The 26,272-nt window shown below is 41.7% G+C and overlaps 1 protein-coding gene across 3 annotated transcripts in view; it reads left to right on the forward strand.

Moving 5' to 3' along the window:
* Positions 1-18,724: 18,724 nt before the first annotated feature.
* Positions 18,725-26,272, forward strand: part of PTER (phosphotriesterase related) — a 62,913-nt gene continuing 55,365 nt past the window's right edge. For 2 of the 3 annotated variants that reach the window (XM_037060769.1, XM_037060766.1), the window contains exon 1: positions 18,725-18,847. Coding sequence is in view for 1 of the 3 variants with exons in the window: in XM_037060765.1 (XP_036916660.1) it covers positions 19,563-19,694 (132 nt within the window). In the remaining 2 variants the exon portion in view is untranslated. Of the gene's footprint in view, positions 18,848-19,503; positions 19,695-26,272 lie in introns of all 3 variants that reach the window. The other variant, XM_037060765.1, reaches the window with a different exon arrangement.

Raw genomic sequence — 26,272 nt, forward strand, 5'->3', positions numbered from 1 at the left:
AAGAGTGAGATGTTCCTTCTATCACAGACAATGCGGGGGGTTATTTTTCGGTAGTAGTAACTTCAAAGTCATTAGGGTCAAAGAACATCCAGAGAAGATAGATTATTGAAGACTTGGCATCTGTAGTGTAACAGAGAATCAGCTATCAGCCTGTCAGAAATGAACAGCTGAAGATTGCTTTATTCATTTTAAAATAATTTAAATCCAACTCATTGGAAATAATTAAGTAAAAATAGTTGGCCTCACAAAGAAAAATCAGTGGAGTGAAAAGGACCATATTGAGCAATATTCTCTCACTCTAATACCTTCAAATCACCCTAGTCCAGGGTTGCTTACTATTGACATTTTTGGGCCAGATAATTGTTTGTGGTGGGGGGCTGCCCTTGGCATTGTAGGATGTTTAGAAGCTTACCTGGCCTCTAACCACTAAATGCCAGTAGCACCAAGCCCCTCCCTTAAAGTTGTAACAACCAAAAACATCTCTAGACATTGTCAAATATTCCCAGAGACAGGAGAGGGGGAAATCCCAAATCAGCCCGAGTCGAAAACCACTGCCCTAAACCCTGTTCTACTTTTCATGGGTACATAGCCTACTGTCCACTCGGACATCCGGTAAGACTCATCTGACATCATCACCAACTTCTCAAAGTATCTCAGGCCTCACCTTCAAATGTGCTAGTCCATCTTATCCTTACAGACTTCCCTCTATTTCTTCTTAGATGAGTCTTGCACAGACCATTTTGCTTTCTTAGGTACTAGGCTGACAACTTCACCACGTTGCTTTAAGGCCTCTAACGAATATAACAAAGTTGCTGAGCCCTAGGTTCAAATCCTGCCTCTGACACTTAGACACTGCGAGACATTTAGGCAACTCATTTTTTTCTGGGTGTTTATTTTTTATATATGTATATAAAAAGGAGAACAATTATAGCTACCATATAGCAATGTTGCTCATTAAATGATATTATATGTAAAATCCCTACCAACATCTGGAGGCACTTATTTTATGATAGCTTACAAAATTGGAAACATATTGCTTAGAAATATGGAACAATTTGAAGAAATATAGAAGAATTTGAGGGTGTAACAGGAAGCCAGTGGAGCTGAAGTAGTATCTGATCATCCGCAGGATGAAGGCATGGTCAGGGGAAACAGGCAAGGCACTCAGTGGGTGCAGGTCACCTGGGAATCTGCAGGCAGCTTTGTGGCTGTGATGATCAGGGTCAGGGAATATAACATCTGGAGAACAGAGATGGAAATAAAAGTAGGCAAAGTTGAGAGAATCAAGGGATATAATGGCGATCGATCCTTTTTGTTTGTTTTCTTGTGTTTCACTAGCCAACTCCTTTCATCTCAGTGGTTTTCTAGCTAATGTGGAAATGCTCACTTGTTGGTAAAAGAACTCTCTATTTCCCTACGGTTCATTTTTACCTGATCTGTGTTTCTGTGATTGGTTCATCAGTACAACATCAAAACAAAATCTTAATGAAATGTAACATTTCCATAGCACCTATTTTTGTAACAATGCAAAAATAAGGTGAAAACGTCTTAGTCGCATATAAAGATTCTCTAGTCCCCAAGGGGCAAACACAAGGCCCATAGGCTGAATCCGGCCCTTCACCTGGTTTTATCCAGCCCAGCACCTTGTTTCTACCTGGCAGCAGCGCCAAGCTCTCACTTAAAAGTTAAGGAGTAGTTACATTTGTACAGTCCTAAAATTACACTCAACCCTTTGAAGGCAACCTTGAGGCTGATATGGCCCCCCAGTTAGAATGAGTTTGACACCCCTGCTGTAGTCTATATTTTTAAAGGGAAGGTAAGTATTAAAAACCCAACAAGTTTAGAGAATTAGGAGTTCAGAAAAATATAAGATGCATTGAATTGTTAAATTCATTTGTAAAGTAGATTTATGTCTAGAATACTACACAAACAATAATTAGGTAAGGTTTAAAAATAAATGCATTTTCAGTCTTCCCTTTAATTCTAATATTTGTATAAAATTTCACTGTTGCTTAATGAGGGGCTTGAGCTGGTAGGCCAATATTTTCATATATATAACAACAGTCAGGAGAGAAATTATTGTATAGCGTCAAAATAATAGAGCAGTAGCTGGCAATTGAATTTTCCTACCAGATGCAATTCTAATAGCTCTATGCAATCACGATTAGACCAAGTCTCAGTGAGGAGAGTCGGGAAAATTAAAACAGACAGGCACCTCTTTAAGGCACTTGGTGCAATTTAGTTGGACTTAACAGGCTCTTTCTCTGAGACTCTGAATAGGGGTACAAGCAGTTCCACCCAAATTTTCAGATCCTACTTCTACTAGAAATGTCAGCTGCTTTTGATCATATTGGTCACAGGGGCTTTTAATTTGACTTGAGCAGAAGGTGGGGCTCCTGGGAGAAATTATCTTGTTTCTCCGCACACTTAAGTGTTTCTCTGCTTTCATTTCAGTTGCAACAAATGTGCATCTGGTAACAACTCACCAAACTGGGAGGTTCCTCGAGTCAGTGCCCTGCACACCTCTTTTCAGTCCTGCATTTGGCCACTGTGCACAGCCCTCCTCGTATCCATTTTTAGGTGTCATATATGTTATTTCTGTTCTGCCCCATTTTATCACTCTGTTTCTGAACAACCAAAGGGATCTTGCCTCTATAAAAATTACAAATGGAGACAACTTGTTTTCTATCTTAATAGAACAGAAATCCTATAAATTTTATGATCAAACGCTACCTCTACTTTAAATGTTAAAACGATGAATTTCACTTTTATTACATTGTCTGTTTCATTTTTGAAAATCGTTCAGGGTGCATATCCATACTGCAAAACTTCCCATAGCAACACGATAGAAGAAGAGATATGGCTTTCTTTTGCATTTTCTAGGATGAATGGCTGTGAACTGTTTTGATTTTCACCTTTTAAATGCATTCTGGCAACATTCACAGATAGGCCCCTAAATTTATTTTGTGTACCTCAAAACCAACCGAGTCAATTATTTCTATTTTCTAGCTCTATGTTTAATTATGACCAGCATTCTATATACAATTTCAGGGAAGCAAAATTCCTGTGCTAAGTACTCATATAAGACATAAGATTATTTTCTTTTTATAGAATTTGGAATCTTGGGGATAGAGAAGTTAGATTTGTGCTTAAGAAAACTGACACCGCCCTGGCTGGTGTAGTTCAGTGAATTGAGTGTGGGCCTGGGAACCAAAGGGTTGTTGGTTTGATTCCCAGTCAGAGCACATGCCTGGGTCGCAGGCCAGGTTCCCGGGTGGGGGATGTGAGAGACAACCACATATCGATGCTTCTCTTTCTCTTTTTCTCCTTCCTTTCCCCTCTCTCTAAAATATATGTAAAATCTTTAAAAAAGCTGATACCTCTTTCATTCTCTTACACACACATGCGCGCGCGCGCGCGCACACACACACACACACACACACACAGAGCCATATCACCTCCAGGATCTCAACCATGGCTGGGATTTGGTGAAGGAAGGAGTGAGGAGGTATTTGTATACTGGGGAACATGGTGGCAATTACAGTCTTTAGACTTGAGGAAAATTTCACAAATTCTAAAATCTCAGATCTCACTGTTGTTTTCCCTACCCCACTAAACACTTCATCTCCCATGAGCTGAGAAGCCTTGCCAGCTTCAGTAAGGGGGCACGATGACTCATTTAACATTTTTCTAAAGCCTCGAAAGTCACTCATCTACTAGTGGGAGACTCCTGGGTTTATGAGTGTAGCTAGGAAGTACAGACTCAGCAGTCATACAACCTGGCGTTGTTTTGGAGAATAGTGGTGCCTGGATAATGATATTTAAAAATGTATGATTGCACTTGTGATCGAGGAGGCAGGAGAAATGTGTGTTATTCAATGGGAAGGAGCCAATAATGGCTCTAGAGGCTGATGCTTTGGGAATCTGGCATCACACTTCCCTGTTTGCAGCGATGCACAGCTCACAGTCTGTGTTTACACAGTTCTGGTTTACTTTAGCAAAGGTACCTGTTACATATTTGTTGATGTTCTCCTACCTTGTGTTGTTGATGCTATGTTGCTTTTATATGAAGAACTACCAAAGTACAAGGTTTTGTTTCATTTTCCTCATAAAACATCTATTTACTTAAACATGCAAATCTGTAAAGAAACAGAGAAAGAGTAGGGCATCACACGCAATACTGGAGAAAAATTTGCTGACTGTATATCAAGATATGTATGTTCTCAACTTATTGTTAGTTTTTATTTATTGTAAATTGAACAGATACAAAAGAATAAGTATGCCATGCATAAGGTCTGATGAACTACAATGGAACTGACAACCACGTGCCCACCACCCAGGAGAAGAAACCCTGGGTGGCATCTGTGAGGTCCCCTAGGGCGCCCTCTGCTTCCTCCTGGAGGGCACCTCTGCCCTAGATTGTGGGTTATCGTTCCCATGCTTTTCCACGTAGTTTGATGCCTATGTCGGTATCTTCAATCTGTAGTTTAGTTTTGAATGTTTTGAGTTGATATAAACAAAATCACTGTTTGAAATCTTCTGCAACTTGATGCTTTCAATATTATTTCCCGAGATGCATCCAATTTGATGCATGTAGCTGTATTTTACTCTTTTCTGCTGTCATACAATACTGTTTCATGATTTTTTTAAAAACCATAAGAAGAAGACTGGGCTATAAAAAGGCATACATCTCAATATTTGTTTTTTAAGAGAATTCCTATCTTCAGACATCCTGATTTTTTAAGAAAAATGCAAGGACTTGATTGTGTAATGCATATTCATACTCTTAACTACGGCAGCCCCCACTTACCTGTGGTTTCTCTTTTCCTGGTTTCAGTTACCCATGGTCAACCACAGTCCAAAAATATTAAATGGAAAATTCCAGAAATAAACAATTCCTAAGTTTTAACTAGCTCACCTGTCTGAGGAGCGGAATGAAATCAAGAGCCATCTCACTCTGACTCAGCCAGGGCCTGAATCATCCCTGCGTCCCAGGTCTGTGCCCAGTAGACAGTCCCTTGTCCATTAGTCACTTAGTAGCTATCTGGGTTCTGTGTGTGTGTGTGTGTGTGTGTGTGCGCGCGCGCGATGGGGGAGGGAGATGGGGGTCACACATAACTTTAACTACAGTATATTGTCATAATTATTCTATTGTTATTTATTATTAATGTCTTACTGTGACTAATTTATAAATTAAACTTATCTTTGTATGTATAGGAAAAAAGCATAGTATATATGTATAGAGTTCGGTACTATCTGTGGTTTCGGGCATCCACTGGGGGTCTTGGAGTGTATCCCCATGATAAAGGGGAATCCTGTACTTGTTTCATTCTCTGTCATCTTGAAAATAAGCTCTTTGTAGGTTGCAAAGTTTTCTTTTCCCATTTGCAACATAAGAAGCTAGAGAGAAAAGTATGTTTTAGAAAATTAAGTATTTGAAACTTCAGTATACATGAGAATTTCCTGTACACGCAGTTTTGGAAGCCACACTCTGAGAAACACTCAGGTAAGAAAGGACTTTGGAGGAGTCCAGGAATCTTCCCCTTTAACAAGCCCCCGGATGATGGACACAGTCATTCAGTAACCTCCTTGAGAAAATGTGTGAAGGAAATGAGCTTGTACATTGTATTGGGAAACATAGGACTTCTTTTTTGAAAAGAAAAGTAAAAAAAAAAAAAAAAAATTAGGAGCGATTACATTTCAGTAAATGTGTGAGGAGGTAGTGAGTAGCAACAATGTAAACACTATTATTATCTCTTTTATTGAGATCTAGTTAACATATAATCTTATATTAGTTGTACAATGTATTGATTCAATATTTGTACATATTGAAAAATAATAGTCAATGAGTCAAATAATAAAACAATAAGTCTCACTAACATCCATCACTACATAGTTGTAAAATATTTTTTCTTGTGATGAGACCTGTTAATATCTACTCTCTTAATAATCTTCAAGTATATAATACAGTATATTGTTACCTGTAGGAAATACATAGTACATTATATCCCCATGGCTTATTAATTTTATAATAAATTCATACCTTTGGACCCCGTTCACCCATTTTGCCCACCTCCTCCCCCACACCTCTGGCAACCATCAATCTGTCCTCTGTGTGAGCTTGGGTTTTGCGAGTTTCTGTTTTGTTTTTAGATTCCACATGTGTGATATTACATAGTATTTGTCATTCTTATTTTATTTAGAATAATGCCCTCAAGGTCTATCCATGTTGTTGCAAATGGCAAGATTTCCATATATATTTTATATGGAAAACTTATGTATATATAAGTTTTTAAGGCATTCATTTACCCATGAACACTTAGTTTCCATGTGTTGGCTATTTGTAAAACTAGAACTGATCATCCATTAAAGTAAACTGGATGAGAAAATCAACTGCTCATAGACTGAGAAGATAGCTAGTCACACAGTGTGTGACTTTGGAAGTATTGAAAGGCTCTCCAACTCCAACATGCTAACAGCTATTCATGCTCCTGCACTTGCCATGGAGCATTAATAGCTGTTATATTAAGAAAAAAGCATACACACAGATAATGTTCATTAATGTTCATAAATTTTAGAAAAATCTCAGGTTTAAACAAATAGTTGTCTTCACCGTAGAACTGACCATGCTTGAGAAAACTACAAAGTGTTATAAATCTCCAGTAGTGGACATCAATAGGCAGTATCTTCCCCATGTGGGTGGCCATGGACACTTTTCTTTCTTTTTTTATACCTTATTAGACGGGTTTTTCTCAAATCGGAAAATGCACCTTTCCCAGAAGACCTTTAATAGTATGCACATGTCCTAACTGGATGGACAACTCACGAGCCCGTTAGCATATGTAAATACTTGAGCATGGACTTCTTTTCTATCAAAATAATGAGCTTCAGAGAAGAGAAACTAGCAGGAAAAAGGGACTTACATTTTGGTGGGAGTGAAAGACAGTGGGGATGCGGGGGTGGGGGTGGGGGGTGCTGGTGGCAGGTGGGGAGGGGAGCTGCAGGCTATCTCAGTGCGGCACTGCCCAGGGGGCCTCCTGCAGATCTCAGAGCCCGAACAGAGGGCACACAGGGGCAGAGAACACGGGTGCCAATCCCCAGACTAAAATGGAAGCAAACATGGAAAGTGGTGGGAGGCATTACGGGCAGTTTTTGATCATGGCAATCTTTGCCGAAGACCACCCTTACTGGGGAAGAAATTCACTGCTTCTTATTTCCAGAGGCAGCCAACCGTTATAGCTCTCCCTGCCTCTAAGTCTTCTGCATGTAATGCTTTCTGCCGTCAAATGCCAATGAATGAATTACAGTGTGCAGAATAGTGGAGACTGTCGGGTACACACTGTCAATGCCTAATATTTACTATACTGTGATTCTCCAATGCTCTGAGGTTTAACATCGATCACATTTGAACTTCTCATTTCTAAGAGAAAGGGGTTCATTTCATTATTTTAAAACTGTTGCAGTAAGTCCTTACTTAACATTGTCCATAGGTTCCTGGAAACTGCTACTTAAATGAAACAACATATAATAAAACCAATTTTAACTTAGGCTAATTGATAAAAACAAGAGTTAACATATTGCTGGTCATGAAAACAAGCACCAAAGTTCTAAATAAAGAACCCAAAACACTTTAAATATTAAAACATTGAAATAAATGGGAACTATCCATACATTTACAGATTACCTTTATTTTTATTTTTTGTATGCTGCAGCGTAGTTTATTTTTTAAAATTTATTGAATTGTTGTTCAAGCACAGATTAATTTTTAAAAAGTAAGAATGATATTCTAATCCACTCATTTTGATCCAGGGTCGTGGGTGGTTAGGGCCTGTCCTGGCAGCACAGGGAAGGAGGCAGGACCCGCCGTAGACTGGCGGTCCGGCCATCGCAAGCCACGCACCCCCACCGCCACCCCCACACTCGGACTGGGGCAACACAGACCCCCGGTGACCCTCTCATGCACACCTGTGGGTGAGGAAGGAAACCGGAGTCCCTTGGGAAAACTTGTGCCAGATACAGGGAGATCATACCAACTCCACACAGACAGTGGCCCAGACAGAAATGGGTATTTTTTTCCCACGTCAACATTATGACAAAACAACTTTGAAAGAAACAACATTATTCAAGTAATCAAAATGACACAAATTTTAACTTCTGTATTTTGATTGTATTCTTATGACGAGGGTTTAAGTTTCACCAGTTAGGAAAATCACCATAATAGTTTTGGGAGGGAAATTAATTTCTACTGTAAAGTGAGGTTTTATTCAAGACTTGAAGTAATGTGCAGTCACCATTCTAATTGGAAAATCAAAGTTCTCAAATATTTTAAATAATCAGGGATTCGCTTGAATTTAAAAGTGACTTTTGTACATTGCCTGTCACTGTAAGTAAATGCAGTTCATAAGAAAGTGGTGCGGGAGGTTTTATTTTGGGAGATGAGCCCACCACGTCAGCGCCTTCACCCATTGGAGCTGGGACGCATGTATGCCCTCTGAACTATGCCCTTTTTCCACGGGAGATAAAACGTGTCCTGCTGTAGCAAGAGATTTTTTTTCTTCTTCTTCCCAACTGAAGTCAGGCCTTCCACCCTAACACACATATTCTACAAACTATTCTCACGTGGAGTTTCTACAGCCTGCCAAGAGGTGCAATCTGCCTGTTACATGATACACTGAGATAGTTGTACCCTATCAACTGTTAATTAGCATGACAGCCTGCAGCATTTTTTTTCCAGCTTTTCAATTGAGTGCAGCTCTCGGTGTCTAGGCTTAGGTTAAGAGTGCAGGCTGACATACCGCTCTCCTTTAACACTTCCTCCGTGTGCTTTGGATGCTGACAGAAATGTGTTTGATGCTGATAAGCCAGGATGTCCTGTTACTTAAAAGAGGAAAGAAGTCAAGCGCAAAGTTTTTCCTAAGTAAACATTTCTGTGACTTCACCCATGCCAGAAGGAAAGCAAGAATCCCATCTTTGAGAGGTCTAAGTGATATCTTGTTCCTATGTGGTTTATTTTAAAATACCGTATTTGCCAAGAGTTTGAAAGCTTGCATTGTTTTCTATATCAGTGATGAGGAGTAGCTTTTCTTTTAAATAGGTCCCTGATTAATCTCACATTCTGACTTCTCTACCCTTTTTTTCTCTTTGCCTTTCTGTGTGTCCCCCATTGGTTAGAAAGCCATCTTCAAATCGTGAATCAGAGCAGAACCACAGGCATCGCTCAGGGCAGGCTCATCCGCAAGGGCAGGGGTGAGCAATGAAGAACCAAGCTGGGGTTTTGTGCAATTCATCAAAGAGAAAGGACTTCCAACCAAGGCAAAGGGACTTCTATCCAATCTGTGGATCAGGCCGAGGAATTTCATGGTACATTCTCAGTGGCACATGGCTTCCTGGAAACAGAGCACAGCACAAACGTCTGTCTCCGAGCGCGCGCATGTCAACCGCCCGCCTCTCCACCTCAAAAGCTCTGCCGGTGTCGTCTGTGGAACATCATTTCCAGGGACACGACCGAAGGCACAGAGAAATGCACCAAAACTGGCTGCAAAATAAGACACAACCAGTCTTACCTTTCAGGCCACTGATGTCAAAATACTGCTCCAATCAAAATAATGAAACAAGTGATTTACCACCGTTGCCTCTTCTGGAACACAACATCCAGTGTATGATAGTGGTGGAGATGCCTGAAATATGGGGTGTGTCTAAGATTAGTAAGGAGATAATTAACAAAAAATTTAGGAGAGAGTCAGCCCTGCACGGGGTAGGGAGGGCTGGGTAAGCAGAGAGGTAAAAAGACGAGAAAAGACTGTGCAGGGGCATCTGTGATATTACTAATGCTGGCTTGTGGGTTCACAGATGCTTATTTTATTACTAGGCTTTATATCTTTCATGATGTACATCAAATAGATTCTTCTACCTCAGTTAAAACACCATGTGCCTGATGCTCAAATAAAACTATTGAAACATTACACATTTATGCTCCTTTTGTTAGAAAAGATAGTTATTAAAATGGCCCCACCATCCTACATCTTATTACCATCCAAATACCAGAACAATGATCTAAACTATTTTGAGATAACTTAAGACAAAGAACGCGCACACCTAACACAGAAGTTTGTCCACCGCACCATTTACTATTAGGGATACATTCTGTCCTTAACCTCACACGTGTTCCATGCTGATGGAGAGCTTTCTGACTCACTCTGCCTCTGTACAGTTCAAACCTTTCTCTGGGACTTCAGACGCTTTGAGTTAAAAGCTTTTTTGAGTTGGCTTATTTCTCAGCAGTGGGGGCTTTAAAAAAAAATCCCAGTGACTGTCCTTTACNAATGATCTAAACTATTTTGAGATAACTTAAGACAAAGAACGCCCACGCCTAACACAGAAGTTTGCCCATCGCACCATTTACTATCAGGGATACATTCTGTCCTTAACCTCACACGTGTTCCATGCTGATGGAGAGCTTTCTGACTCACTCTGCCTCTGTACAGTTCAAACCTTTCTCTGGGACTTCAGACGCTTTGAGTTAAAAGCTTTTTTGAGTTGGCTTATTTCTCAGCAGTGGGGGCTTTAAAAAAAAATCCCAGTGACTGTCCTTTACCTCCTTCTAAGAGGAGAGGGTTAGATACTAGACTGTTTTTCAGATCTTTTGGTTCTAAAAGCCTCTGCTTCTGTGATAATCAAGGAAAGGGGTAGCTCGTCTTTCCAACTCATCTGTTCTCAACCCATCCAGTTCCTCCTTCAAACAACTGAAGAAAAAAGAAGAATGTGTGGAATTAGGAATGATTGCTCCCTGACCCCTCACTTCTTTGCTCTCTAATGTGAGTCAGCTTTCCCTACTCACTGCCCTTACTCCTCCCCAGTGCCCCCCGCACACACACACATATGAACAGACACACACAGCACGTGGGAAGCCTGGCCTCACAGGTAGTTTAGCTCCAATCTTGCTTCTGCTGATCTGGGCCAGACAATCGTTCCCTTATCTATTTATCTAGACAATAACAGGGAACAGTTATGGATCCCTTTGCTATGTACTATGCTAAGTACTTGAATGGCTGGGTAGTCAGTTTTTAGCCTTTGGGTTTTGGAGTCAGCTCCTCCTAGATTTGAATCTCAGCTATGAGACCTTGAGCAAAGAGACTTCACATGTCTGAGTCTCAGTTTCCACATCCATAAAATGAGGATGATGTAAGTATAAAAATCTTAAAAATGTTTACAAGGGGCTATTAGAATAGGGACAGGCACATAGACCATCAGTAAATGATACTTACTTTGTTACTATTATTAGCATTATTGCCAGTGCCACTTACATAGGCTGATATTCCAAACCCTTCCTCCTACACTCCTCCCTAAAACTCTCAAAGTTGATTTTGTTGCCCCAGCCCGGGTGTCAAGTCCCCACTCCTGACCCCCTGGCTCCTGGGCTTTTCTGTCTGACGCCCTTCATATGGGTGATCTCCTAGAGGGCTGCACCCTGAGGCCCACCTGCTGTCTTGTCTAAAAGCTCACTATTCACCTCACTCTATTTGCTGTTTCTGAGTTCCCTGTACTTAAATTCTAATTACCCCTCCTGTCTAGCCAACCTCCCAGTATTGTTCTGAAGACTTTAGAGAAGACACTTTTACATAGCATAACGCTTAATCCCCACACAAACCCTATAAAGGCACGAGGTGTCTGCCATCCTCAACATGTAAACTCCAAAGAGGTCTCTTTAATTTTCACCATCTCCCAGAAGGATGGGGCCTGTATCAAACCTGCTAAGTCACACGGCCGTACCTAGCTGCAAGAGAGGCTGCCAAGTGTAATCTTTAACTGGGTGACCACAAACCCAGCTAAATTATTAGAGTGAAAGAAGAGGAGAATGGGTGTGAAGCACAGCCAGCAAGCTGCCTGAGGGTGATAATAGTATTATCATTTTCTATGAGGACACTGTGGCTCAGGGGAAACGAAGCAGTCCCACACCAATAAAGTAGAGGAGCCAGGAATTGTCACCAAAGTCTATGAGACTCAGGAGCTCTTCTTTCTCCTTCTCTTTTCCCTCTTCTTCCTCCTCTTCTTCTTTTTCAGATTTTTTCATATTTTATTTTTATTGTTGGCGCTACTTCTGGTCGGTACTGTCTGATTCTCCATGTTCACTGAGCACGCAGCTGCTCCTGTCAGGAGGTTTGTTGTAATGGAAGACCCTGGCCCTGCCCCGCCTGCCCAGCCCCTGCACCCCATTTTAGCTAGAATAAGGAAGCAAACCCCACTCTTCAGTTATTCTAGCTACCACATAACATTTATATATTTTAGTATATTGTTAACTTCTCTTAGCAATATTTACTAAGTACATGATAGAATTTTTCCAACGATTCACACAGGCAAACTATGGTTTCAAAGGATGTATTCCTTACATAGTACCAAAAGTTTTAGATGGGCTGTCATCATGAATGACACAGTGACTATCTGGACCAGGAAGTTCAAGACCAGCAGACTACTTCAGAGGAAATAAGGGGCCACTGACGTCCTTCTCTGTGGGAAGGCAGCAGTACCCAAGACAGAAATTCAGAAAAAAAAAAACTAGCCAAAATGTATAAGACCACACCAGACATCGTCCTAGTGTTTGGATTCAGAACCCATTTTGGTACCTTTCATATGATTTAGGATTCCCTGGATTAGGTAAAGAAAAATGAACCCAAACATAGACTTGCAAGACACAGCCTATGAGAAAAAGAAGACCTCAAAAACACAACAACAACCAGAAAGAAATGCAAAGACAGAATGAAGAAAGTCGGGAGACTGCAAGGGCCAATGTTAGTGCTCATGAAAAGTAGGAGTATGGGTTCTTCAGTGACTTTATCTGAAGTGATTGTGCTGATTTTTTTCATGGGAGGCTTAGTAAACTAAGTACATACTGTAACCTAAAGCAGGTCTGGCTGCCTGCAGCTATGAAATCCACTACTCAAGAGATAGGTGTCAAAGCAAAAGAAAGTATTTTCAGGTGCTGGCCACCTGGAAGATGGGGGACTCTTGTCTCAAAGCCCATGTCCACATCTCAGTGGAGGCAAGGATTTTTATAAGGAGGGAGAGGGGAACTGAACAAAGAGATCAAGGAAGAGGGTTGAAAAGTTCTCTACGTGCGGACCAGCAGTTTATTCTGACAAGGCGAGTGATGGGCTGGCATGTGTCATCCTGGTTTAGTCATCCTGGCTTCACAGCATCCCGTCTCCATAGATGAAGGCTAGCACATCTCCCAGAGCTGGGCTGCCTGAAGGTCGGAGTCTGTGTCTTTTGAAGTTAGTTCCTAGGATTCTTATACAAACATACTATTCATCTACAAGCTACGTATTAGTCAGACTCAGCACTTACAGAAACAGTGTCAAAAGAACGGTCAGGTGGGTTACAATTTCCCACTGTTTCAGTTTTCCACCATTACAAGAACTTCCAAAAACATTTTAAACAAGGTTTATGAATAGCAATTCAAACTAATTCCACAGCAAACCTCTCCCCTTTACACACACAATTTTAAAAGATACTGAAATGAAAATAAATCATCCATATTACTTAAAGAAAAAATAATTAAGTTACTTGAATTTTAAAGTCAAGGCATCCTTTTCATGCTTGCTTCGAGTCCATACTACTTTGTTTTTCAACACTGACAAGACTACCATTCGGTATTCTTCACAGACACACAGGCCTAGACTTACAGTTAAGTTATGGCTTTCCGCTGACTTTTTCAGATTTAATTTTATTCCATTTAACTTTGCTCTCAACCCTGGTTTTTATTAGAGATCAATAATCCCATTATTACGTACTAATAGTTGCCACTAACATGGCAATGGTTCTCTCAAGGATCTGGAAGCCATGGGGAAGCCATTCAAGACAGAAATTCAGAGAAAAAAAAAACTAACCAAAATGTATAAGAATGCCAGTTGTCAGGGACTGGCAGAGGAGGGCGGTTTTCAGGGCGCATGTGGAGCCACCCGGTTTTCCCACCAGGACAGGACTCTACCAGCCAGGGTAAGCTACCTGCTAGAACAGATAATCCCCACGTCTCAGTGGTTTAGGACCACAAAAGTAAGTTTTTCACTCCCATGTTCTCATAGTCAGGATGGGTAGGAGGGCCCTGCTCTACGTGGCCATTCAGGTGCAGCCCCCTTCTCTCCGGTGACTCTGTTCTCTACGTTTTAGGAATTTTCTCCATCATGCCCTTGAACGGAGAGAGAGTGAAGGTGGTGGGTGGGTGGGAGGTTTTCAATGGGCCGGTTCTGGAAGGGACGTGTCATTTCTACCACATGCCATTGGCTAGCACTTGCAGGAGCTCACCTAACTGCCCGGAGGTGAGGAATTGGGGTGCAGCTATGTGCCTGGGAGCAAGAGGAAATGGTTTAGTGAGCATCTAGCCACCAAATACCTTCGATTGTGTCACAGTACCAAAAGAAACTGCTTGGTCGTAAAAAAAAGGCAGTTTAACTNGTGGGTGGGAGGTTTTCAATGGGCCGGTTCTGGAAGGGACGTGTCATTTCTACCACATGCCATTGGCTAGCACTTGCAGGAGCTCACCTAACTGCCCGGAGGCGAGGAATTGGGGTGCAGCTACGTGCCTGGGAGCAAGAGGAAATGGTTTAGTGAGCATCTAGCCACCAAATACCTTCGATTGTGTCACAGTACCAAAAGAAACTGCTTGGTCGTAAAAAAAAGGCAGTTTAACTTAAACATCTTTAAAATTAGTACTGATACGATTTAAGTTTTAAAAAATTAATAATAACATAGTTTAAAATGATGACTCGTTATTTATACTAGCAAATCTAGTGAGAGAAATAACTTTACAAGTTATTTACAAATAGCTATCTAAAGTCAAAATATTTTTATTCTGATAAAATATACGTAACCTAAAATTTACCAATTTAATCATTTTTAAGTGTACAGTCCGGTGGCACTAAGGACACTCACGTTGTTGGGCAAGTGTCACCGCCGTCCACCTTCACAATGTTTTGGTCTTCTCAGATTAGAACTCAGTGCCCACTAAACACTAACTCCCCATCCCCTGCCTCCAGCCCCTGGCTACCACCACTCTGTTTTCTGTATCTGTGAATTGGCCTAATCTAGGCACCTCACCTAAGTGATAAAACATAATATTTGTCCTCTTGTGTCTGGTGCATTTCACTTAGCATAATGTCTTTAAGGTTTATTTAAGTTGTAGCATTATCAGAATTTCCATCCTTTTTTAAGGCTAAATGATTTTCCATTGTATGAATCTACTGTATTCATTTACCCACTCATCCATCAATGGGCACTTGGGCTGTTTCCACCTTTTGTTAATAATGTTGTTAATAATGTTTCCATGAACAGGGTGCACAAGTATCTATCTGAGTCCCTGCTTTCACTTTTTCTGGATACATATGCTCAGAAGCAGTGTTGCTGGTTCATTTGGTAATTCTGTGTTTAGTGTTTTAGGAACTGCGTATTATTTTCCACAGCAGCTGTAGATTCAGAGCAGTCTCAAAGATAAGCTTGTAACCGTCTTCTACAAAAGCTTGTAGTGACTCACCTGTAACAGTATAACCCCCACTGTAGGGTTCCCTGAATTGGGGGATTATGTGTTTCAATATTGCTTTTTGAGAACTAGAATAGTTTGATTTTATTTTCCTTTGCCTCTTAGTGAAGTAATGAAATATACTGAGTAGGTACTAGTAATCTCTGGGCAGTATAAAAAATAGAAATTTAATAGAGAAAAAAAGGTGTGTTGAAAGCTCCATGCTGGACCTCTTGTGACATTGGTATCTAATCAATTGCCTAGAAATGATAGGAATGGTTTATCGCACCCAACTGAAAATTAATGCAGGTGACTGTCTATAGCACTGGAAATTTTAACTCCCAATGAACAACTAAAACCTGATGGTGAAACGATAGCACCAACGCACTTTTTTCCTGCTGTTTATGTGACAAATTATCTGGATTACTCTATGTTTTGCGCTCTCCAGGTTTTTTGTATAGACTCTTTTTGTGTAGACATTTAAAACAACTAACTAGGTGAGGAAAACCTGATGCTTTTCCAAAGTTTAACCCAAACGGTGAGGGGTTTTGGAAGTTTGGTTTTGATTTCCTTCTCTCTGCCAATTTAGTGTGTCTGAGTACAGGTACTGTCAGGATTCAAAGACAAGATGAAAATACAAAGCAGGTGCTGTGGAAATGAGAGTGCGTTGGAACTGAACCCTTAACTGAGAGATTCATTTGGAAACCTTTGGTTCCTTAATCATGTGATTTCTAACTTGGCTATTTCATCAGACATTGATATTTTAGGGTTCAAAAATACCTCCAAGTTAAGCTTTTCCAGGGAGAAAGGCTGAAAAATGAAGTTGGGCACAAGGCTTGACACCAGATTATCATTTTTGACAGCAGAACATCATAAAGGAACACCTTTATCTGTTCCTGTCTACCCATCCTCAGGGCGAGTAGATTGGGGGGCCAGCACTACAAAATATTTATTTTTATTTTTATTGTTTTAGGTGAAAGAGAGGAAGGCAGGGAAAAAGAGAGGGGAAGAAACATTGATGTGACAGAGAAATATTGATTGGTTGCCTTTCACATGTGCCCTGATGGGGGCTCGAACCTGAAACCCAGGCATGTGCCCTGACCAGGAATCAAACCTGTGACCCTTCAGTATGCGGGATGATGCCCAACCTTCTGAGCCACTCCGGCCGTGGCAGAATATTATTTCAAATTATTTTTAAATAGGATAGCATTTGATACTTAGCTAACAGCAGTGCTTAAATCACTTATGACATGAAATGGAATTGTAGTATATACTCAAATGCTATATGCTACCAAATTTTTTCACTGCTGTACATTAGATTTGCATAAATTGCTCCCCACTTGTTTGAAAACACATGTTCACAATAGTTCCTAAAATAAAACTCCTGCATATTAATTTGATGTTTTTTTGAAGCTACTTCTGTCCAAGAGAAATGAAATCTAGACTAGTTCCTCTTTAGCACTATGCTTTTAAAGAGGTAAAGCTACAGAAATAAGAGCTTGAATGAGAAATCCATCACAAATCTTGCACAATGGGTATGATGCGAGCAGTGTAGAATTTAGTAACTTTCATTTTTTAAAAAAAACTGAAGTCATTTTTTAACACGAATCTTGTGTATAATTTCATGGCTGGCAGCAAGGACTAGTGAAATACATCGCATTATAAATAATGGACTTTCAGGCCTCTCTTAACAACCATTGTCAGGCACACATTCGTCTGGCTTCGTGGCCGCAGTGCGTGTAATCTGAGCGGTAGCCGGCACTGAAACCACTCTAGAAGGCTTCCTCAATCCATCTATTCATTACGCAATCTCAGTATGAGCCCCAGTCACTCCTAGTAATTCTTGACTCCTCAATGCTCATCCCTCTGGGGTTCTTAACCTCTACATTTTGTCTGGTCTCTCCCACCTCTGGGCCCTATTTTATCCCTTTCCCTGTCCCTGGGATTTAAGCTGCCACCATCCTTTAGGACGATTGCTCTCCCTCAATATTTTCTCCCTGCTTAGCCATTACCAGCCAACTTCTCCATAACTTCTCATATTTTTACTTTCCTTAAAAAAACAAATTAAAACTCCCCACAAAACATTTATATTCTTTTATGTCCTTTCCTGACTTAAATATATTTCTTTATTTCCCAGCCTCCTCTCAAAGTGCCCATTCTACTAGGAAAAGTGTGGTGGGGTGACAGCAACTGACCTGGGCTCTAGCCCTGGCCTTGCCCAGGCTGGTCTGTCTAAGACTGTTGTCTTGTCTGTAATGGGAGGAAACAGAGATCCTATGACACGCAGGTTGTTCTAAAGATTAAGCAAGATACCATATTCAAAGTACCTTTTATAAAGCCTGGCAGAGTTGGCCTAAGGAAACACCATCTATTTATTATTATTATTATTAGTAGTAGTAGTAGTAGTAGTAGTAGTCTACCCACCTTTCAAATGACAACATAAGGTTCTTCCCATGTTAGTACTTATCCGCTTGTTTCTCAGGATTCAGGATAAAATTCATTGAATACACTGTAACACTTAAAACTACTACCCTGTATTGTGGTAAATGCTCGTAGTACTACGTTTTGTAGACAGACTCCCCCATATTCACTAAGGCTGCTTCAGTTGCATGAAGTGCTGGGGCCACTTCCAGTGCTCTGCTACAGACTCCAGACCTGAGAAACCTAAGGCCCAGAGACAAGAGACAATGGCCGGACAAGCCCAGAGCTGTCTATATTCAGAATGGTGACCCCAGTTCCGTTCCTGACATCAAACTGCCAGGGCAGCCCCTCTGACTTGGTATCCTTGGAGAAAAACTCCAAGGGTTTTTGTAACGACTAAAACCTCCACCACGTTCCAAGCTTTTTCTACGGAGAATTGGGATCTGGGAGAATTATAGCTGCTCTTTTCCCCTTAAGGATCTATCCTGATTCGACTCAGCAGAACTGGACAGATATAAAAAAACATCTCCTTCCAGGATACTTCAGGACTTTCTGCAACAGACTCATGCATTGGAAGTGGCTTCCCAGTGCAGCTGTCTAGGGGATTACGCAGCTGCAAACTGGCAGTTCCCTTCTAGATTAGGACATACGGACAGCCTCCTGGGCGTGGCCTAGGGTCAGATTGGGGTGTGACTGGGACCGCAGGGCTTGGGCTAGGGCCGGAGGGCGTGGCCAGGTTTACAGCCCTGCACCCTGTGGGCGGGGAGACGAACGGAGAGGAGAGGAAAGTGGCAGGGAGGGGGAAGAGGATCACGGTCCGGAAGTTGGCCCTCCAGAGGGTACCCGTGGAGAAGGTCGTGCTTGTGGCGAGGAGAGAAGGCTCCAGGAGCCAGAGCCGGTGCAGGATCTGCGGGCCCGGTAGGAAGAGGGGATATCCCATGCCGGGAGTCCCAGCGGCGGCGGCGGTCGCTGCCCAGCTCTGCAGAAGGACTCTTAACTTAAAGCAGGCCGGGCCTGGGTGTGCTGCTGCCTTTGCCCCAGAGCTCTCGGGAAGCTGCAAAGCCTAAGTCCAGGGGTTGTGAATCTGAGGGAGGCTTAAGGAGGCTGGTCTTGGCTTGAAGGTGTCTGTTTGCCCCTAAATCTATGGTTTGCCTGCGAAGCCTGGCCTGAAACCCGAGGCCAAGAGGTGCAGAGTCAGGCTCAAGGACCCCCGCATGGTGTGCAATCTTAGTTGCTCCCCAGAAACGCTTCTGGTCCCTCTCGGGCAGCTGTGCTGGGACAAGGGGCTCTTCCATTCTCCTCCTTTAACAAGCTTCGAAATCATACCTCTAAACCTCGGGCCTCAGCGTCACCCTGTGTTTTACCATGGTATCCTGGTTCTTCTATCATGAAGTATTCCAAACACACTTGTGTGCACTTCGTTGAGATACTTGTGAGGACACCTCAGGTGCTGTGACACCTCTGAGCATGTTTACAGATAAAAACATCTGCCTTGTGTACAAACACTAGTCCATTTGTCCTTATGTCACCGCTACACAGGAGGAAACTGACAAGCATTTACTCCTATCCTAAAGGATAGTGGCATTCATCGTCATACAGAAGGAACATCAGTAAGAAAAGAGCCGTAAGACTTATGGTACCCACTGTCCTGTTACATTTTATGTTACATCGCCAGGAGCGGTCACAGCAGTTATCCCATAGGCCTGATGTAATTCCAGAAACAACCAGCCCCCTTCCAAAGGAAACCCCCCTGCACACTGCAAAGGTCAGACAACTTACTGACTGCCCATAGCAAGGCAGCAACTTAATTATACAAAATGTAATTTGAACACAAAGTTCACAACATGCTACTTTATAAAATTATATGTTAGTATTTGTGGAGGCTTGAGGTTGCTTTATTCTTATACAATTTACTAAGACATGTGTAATGTAGATCTTTGGAATAAAATAGCAAAATACCTCTTATCATCCTCCCTTGACCTTAGAATAGTAATAGGGATATCCAGGCCTGTGTCTTTCTTTTCTTTTTTTTTTTTTTTGACAGTTAGCAAAAGCTAATCACCAGGGTTCTCAGTGACTTCCATGTGCTCTAATTTAATCCTTCCCACAGCCCCATGAGATAATCTCACGTTAGGGGGAATGTAAGGAACAGACAAGTGCGGCCACACTGCTGGAAAGTGTAGAGAAAAAAAGTCTATGTCTCTCTAACTCTAAAACCTGTGCTCTTACCCCTTAGCCACCTGTACTTAGTTTTTTCACTAGCAGGCAGGGCAGTAAGAGAGGTTGTTTGTTAAAAGGACTCTGGACCCGTGTGTGTGTCCTCACCTTACCTAGTTCTAGTTCCAGATCCTGACTTTGTACAAATGACTTATCTTTCCTAAGTAGGAAGGTACTTAGGAAGTACCTTTGATAAGTAATTGATGTCTAGATATCACCTAGATCTAAAAAGCTACAGATTCATTAAAATAAGATTCTGTGTTTACCAATTGATGATGCTGCTGGTGACATTTGGTGTTCAAATTACAAAGTGGTCAGAACACAGGGTTCTGTTGGTCCATTCAATGATCATGCATCGTGTACCTGGTAGCATTGGGCCTCTGGTAGAGAATGGGGCAAGTGAGGGTTGATATTCTGGTTAGAGGCAGAGGGGCCCAGGAAACAACAAACAAGTTAATTAACAAATAGGTGCAAATGGCAAACAAAAGGTGTGGTAAACAAGAATGCAGTGGGGGGGAGTGGGCACACTGGTTATAGTGTTAAGAAGGAGACCTCACTGGGACCTTCTGATTTAGGAGGATGAGATGGATCTAGTGATGTTTCTTCCTGCACTGGGACCTGCAAAGGCAAAGGAGGCATAAAAGAAGGGGGCATGTTTTAGAAATGGCCAGAAGGTCTTTGTGGGTAGAGCTTGTGTGATTTGTTCCAGATGAAGTTGGAGACACAGGGTAGGACCATGTCATGCAGGACCAGTTTTGGGAAGTGGCGGGGGTAGGGGGGTGGTAAAGATCCTAGATGGTCATCTAATAGCATTGAGAAGCCACTGCAGGGTGGTAGGCAGGGCAGTGACATGTAGATGGCTGTGATGAAGCCCAAACAAAAAGTGCAGGTGGCTCGGCTAGGGTAGTGGCAGGGGAGACAGAGTGTGGAGTTTTTAAGTGTCACTTTATCAGTGGGGCCTCCCTGGCAACCCTACTTAAAATAACCTTCTAACACGCCTCACGTACCCTGGCATTCCCCATCCTGTTATTCACTGTAGCATTCCTGCCCACACTACTTATTTCCCATAGGACACAGCATGTACTTTGTTTGTAGGTTGTTATTTACTCCCTCCCATGAGAATGGCAGCTATGCAGGGGCAGGGCTTCACGCTTTGTGTTCTGCTGTTTCTGCAGCATCTGATGTGGGCTCTTCAGGCATTTTGTTGAGTGAATGGATTTAATCAATGGTTTGGGGTTGGATTCCATAGAACTGGCTGATGAATTGGATGTGCTGGAGAAAGAAAGGGAGAAAACAGGGATGATTCTGAAATTGGGTAGATGATGATACCAATAAAGAAGAGGAAGGCTAGGAACTGGGGTAGGAAAGATGGAAAGTTTACTCAGTATGTATTAAGTTGTGCACAGATTAGTTACCTATTATTTCATTAAAACAATTACTGCACAATTTAGCAGATTAAAACAACAAACGTGTATTATCTCACAGTTTCTGTAGTTCTGAAATTTGGGTGCAGTATGGTTGGATGCTTCTGGCTCAGCGTCTCTCATGAGGTGACAGTCAAGCTGTCGGCCAAAGCTGCAGTTATCTCAAGGCTTGACTGGGGTTGTAAGCTCTGCTTTTGGCCTTTTTGTGTGGCTATTGACAGACCAGCTGGCTGTTGGCCAGAGACTTCAGTTCCTTGCCATATGAACCTCTCCATAGGACTGCTTCCCCCAGGCAAGAGAAGCCAAGGGAGAAGCCACCCCTTTGTTTAGAGCCTCATCTCCAGATGAGGCATCCAGTCGGTTCTGTGGGTTTGGGTCACACAGACCACTCTGATGCGCTGTGGGAGGGTGTGAGTCCCAGGAGGGGTAGAGTTGTTTGGGGCTACTGCAGAGGCTGCCGACCACAAGGTGCATGAGATGTCCAAGGGGAAATGTCATGTACGCTGTTGGGTATAATCTACTGTAGCTCCCAGGAGAGATGTGGGCTATGGATAGTTATTTCAGAGTCATACATCTTGCTATATGAGGCTGTTGGAAATGTACATGAGGACCCAAGGAGAGAAATCGAGAAGGGAGGAGGACCCTGGACCAGTGTGGATAAGCCTGATGTTTAGTGGTCAGTACAGGAGAAGCCAGCAAAGGAAGATGGCCAGGGAGGAGGATGGGGAACAAGGACAATGTGTATTCTAAGGTAACTTAACTAGAAGACAGGTTTCACGGGACAAGTTTAAAGGACAAGAAATGCATAAAGTGTGGCTGAACAGAAAAGATTTTTCTGAAAAAAGTGCAATTTAATGTAACTTGAAGTGTGACTAGTTCAATTTTGATCCAGACAGGAGCAAAGAGCAATAGAACACATACACAGATAGAACATATAAACTCTTGGAAAGCCTATGCCCATGGATTTAGTGACCCCTCGGCCTGAGGCTTGGCCTTGTCTCCCTGGAATTGTAGTAGTAGGTAGAAAATTCCCTTATACGGCTTTTAGATGACACGTGCACTGGCCTGCAGTGCCCGCGGCATTATGGGTGGAAAATCAAGACAAATTCACACGGACAGCCAAGTCCTGTGGAGGAAAAAGGATGGCACGGCTACTCCCTCAAGGGGGGAGAGCCTCAGGACGGCCTGGCCACCCTCTCAAGGGGAGAGCGCCCCGACCCTTGCCTAGACAGGCTTTTATTGTTGGGGTTTTTTTGCACAGAAGTTCAGGTACAACCTATTAATCATTGTCAGGCAGTAAACAGTAGATAGCATACAGAGAACTATTAGGGCTTCTTCTGCGTCAGGGTCTATTAGCTAAAGGGCTACAAGATTTTGGGAAAACAAACTCATTTTCTGCTCGGGCTTTTATCACTTAACTAAAAGCATTCTTAGCAAAGCAGGTTTCACAGGATTGTTAGGGATTCTTTCTTATGCCAGATCACCCCGATCCCACTCTAGCTGTCAAGGGGCTGCACCGCCTCCTCATCACAGGTTTTCAGGCTTCAGTGGATTAGAGCCAAGAAGCACTTCTCCCAGAGGACATGGGGACTGGGCTATGTCAGAATAGTGGGGGGGTGCGAGTCTATCACTCCCTATTTGTTGCAGCCCCCTGAGTCCTTCCATGATGGCCTCCCAAATGTTCGTGTCTGGCTTAGGTTGCCCCTCCTCTGAGGAGTCTTACCTGTCATCGACTATATGACCATGCATTGGGGCAGGGGAGTAAGTCGAGGCAACATTTGCTACCAGAGACAAGCTTTGTCTCCTTGTGGCTCGCATTCCGGAGGTTTCTCGCTCAACCTTATCTATGGGGGGTTTACAGCTCCTGAAACAAGGCAGGGCAGTTCCCAACATTTAGAGGTTGCTCTTGGAAATTAAGCTTAAAGACAAAATAATGAACTGTATAGCATGGGAGGAGCAGCTGATCTTGGAAAATATCCATCCTTGTTACCATATGCTTTAAGTGTTATTATAGGAGGAACCTCTCTCCAAATGCCTTAAACACCCTAAAAACCATACAGTAACAATGCTGAGAATTCCTGATTAAGCTGTGTCCTGCTCAGTGGTCCCATGAACTTCACTGTTAATAAGAGGACCTGAGATGGTTGTTGAATATGCTTCTCATACACCAAATGTGGCTTCCTTTCTCTGTTTTCTTTAGGTGCTCCTTAGAGGGTATTTTCAATGATCCCTGTTTTTCTAAAGACTTTCATTAAAAAAAAAAACCCTTCTCATTCATAGATATCCCTCCCTCATTGAAAAAAAAGAATAAAAATAAAATACCTCTTCCTATCTGGCCACCTGGCACAAACTGGCTCTGTGGTTCTGACTACCCGTTTTATGAAAACAATATTGGTCTGAGTAGAAATGCCTCTATCCACTCAGAGTGGCAGTCATGACTGTGAACCATTTCTCTGTCCCCTCCCAATTAGGTATGGCCATGTGTCTTGCTTTGGTCAGTAAAATACAAGAAGAGTGATGTGTGTTACTTGAAGGTAGAAGCTTTAAAACCTAGTGAGAGATGTGTCACACACTCTTCCCCTCTGCTAGGATAACCACCAATTTCTGGATTGTGGCTGTTCTGACATCTTGGGTCATGGGATGAAGACAGTGAGCAGAGTTCCCTTGTCATTCTGTGTTAGACATACAGTGTGAGCTAGAAATAAGCTTTTATTGTCTTTAGTTCCTACAATTTGAAGATTTGCTTGTTACTGCAGCATACCCTATCCTATCCTGACTAATATATTCAGGTAAGGTCTGAGCCAGATGCCTGCAAGGATTTTTGGTCTGTCCAGTTTGCCAGACACCTCAGGGACCTAAGAAGGAAGATGTTGTATGAGGATTGCTCTTATGACTAATATTTCTCTTACCGTTGGTAAGCTGGCAGGTGCACTTGTTTCCGTAATGCTCAAGTCAGCTTCATGATTGTAATCAAAGGTGGCAAATATGACATTTAGTTGTTTAATACATTCTCTAGGGGCAGCTAATGTTAAAGTGAAAATATATAAAGGTTCAGTGCCCAGAAGGGATAGGATAGTAACTAAGGCTCTAATTTTTATTTTGAGAAACAATATCTATATATCTATATATCTATTTCTAGATATATAGAAATCTAGATAGATAGATAGATAGGTATAGATATATAGAAATCTAGATATTTATATATATCTAGAAATAGATATATAGATATATGAGTGTGTGTTTGTATATATAGTGGAGCTTTGGTTCTCAGACTTAATTTGTTCCAGAAAACTGTTTGAAAAGTGATTTGTTTAAAAACTGAATCATTTTTGTTTGTTGCCTGAGAGATTCATGACTGATCATATAGGTATCAGTTTGAAAGGGTTGTTGGGTATGGAATCAAGACCTGAAGTTTTGTTAGACAATTGAGACATTTTTTGCATAACAACTTGGTCAAGAGCCAAATTGTTTGAGAACCAAACTTTATACATATGTACTGCATGTATATATACATACAAATTTAATCTTCAGCATCCTTCCAAGTTTTCCAATATGGAGGGGAATATTCACAGGCTCATTGCTAAGAGACAAGTCTTTCAGATGTAGTTATCAATGGATGCATTTCAGAAATTGTTTTGTCATTAAAGGGTATTTGAAATGTATCATCCCTAGTTACCATCTACTAATTTTTTTAAAGCAGCTGCAAAGAGTATTTTTAAATGCAATTTCCTGGCTATCTAATTTCTGACCTAAGAGTATTAGACTTGGGTTTTTGCTCTCAATGTCCTGGTGGCAATACATTCACTCTTTTAGTCTGACTTAAACAGAAGTGAAGCAGGGATCATTTCGCTGTGGGCAGAGATGTGCTGCCTTAAGGATGTTAGCTATAAATCTACTCTCCCTAGAGGTTCACAATCAAAGTTCTCCCCCTCTCTCACTCACATGAGTGATATGATGATGATAGATTGCTTGGACATGACTGCTCCAAGCACTAGTGTGATGAATTATGTTGTTCAGGGCATGGCCAAAGATTCTCCATTGTCAGTCTGCAACCCTGAGTACTGGCAGTATTCATAAATAGCCTTCTGCCAATTGTGGTCTCCGCCATGCATATTAAATTCTCTGTTTTCACCCATCATGGTTCTTAGTTCTTAATCATCCGCTGTCTTTCCTTGAATTCACTTAGTTAAACAACCTTTTGTTTTTTTCTGTTCCCTACTCACCAAAAAGGTGGCATGTTCTCACAGTTGTGATCAGTAAACAAACACTGAATCATTTTTCATGGAAATTGCTAAAGTAGTAATTATTAGTCCTTTTCATTAAACCCAGAGTAATAATAGCTTATCTTAATTGGATATTTATATAGTGTTTCAAAGGCATTTTGAAGAGAATATTGGTAAATACTGTTGTTAATTTAAGGCTCCTTTGTATAAATGAATGTCCACTACAAGCACAAAATCCTCAGTATTATTGTGTACCAACAATGATTTCTTTTTTAATATAGCTTATTATTTTCAAAGTTATATATGTATTGATTTCTGTAATATTTAAAATGTTTTCATAAACCCTGAAGCTCATCATGTTCATAAACCCTCAGGGGTCACATCTGTGTGTCCCATTACTACTACCTACCTTATATACCTGAAAAGTTAAATGTTATGCCTTGGTCTCTGAAAGTTTGGAGGAAATATAAAGTGGGAGC

This window comes from Sturnira hondurensis, unplaced genomic scaffold (assembly GCF_014824575.4).
Source record: "Sturnira hondurensis isolate 20B ecotype Veracruz unplaced genomic scaffold, ASM1482457v3 Scaffold0012488, whole genome shotgun sequence".
Classification (NCBI taxonomy): Eukaryota; Metazoa; Chordata; class Mammalia; order Chiroptera; family Phyllostomidae; genus Sturnira; species Sturnira hondurensis.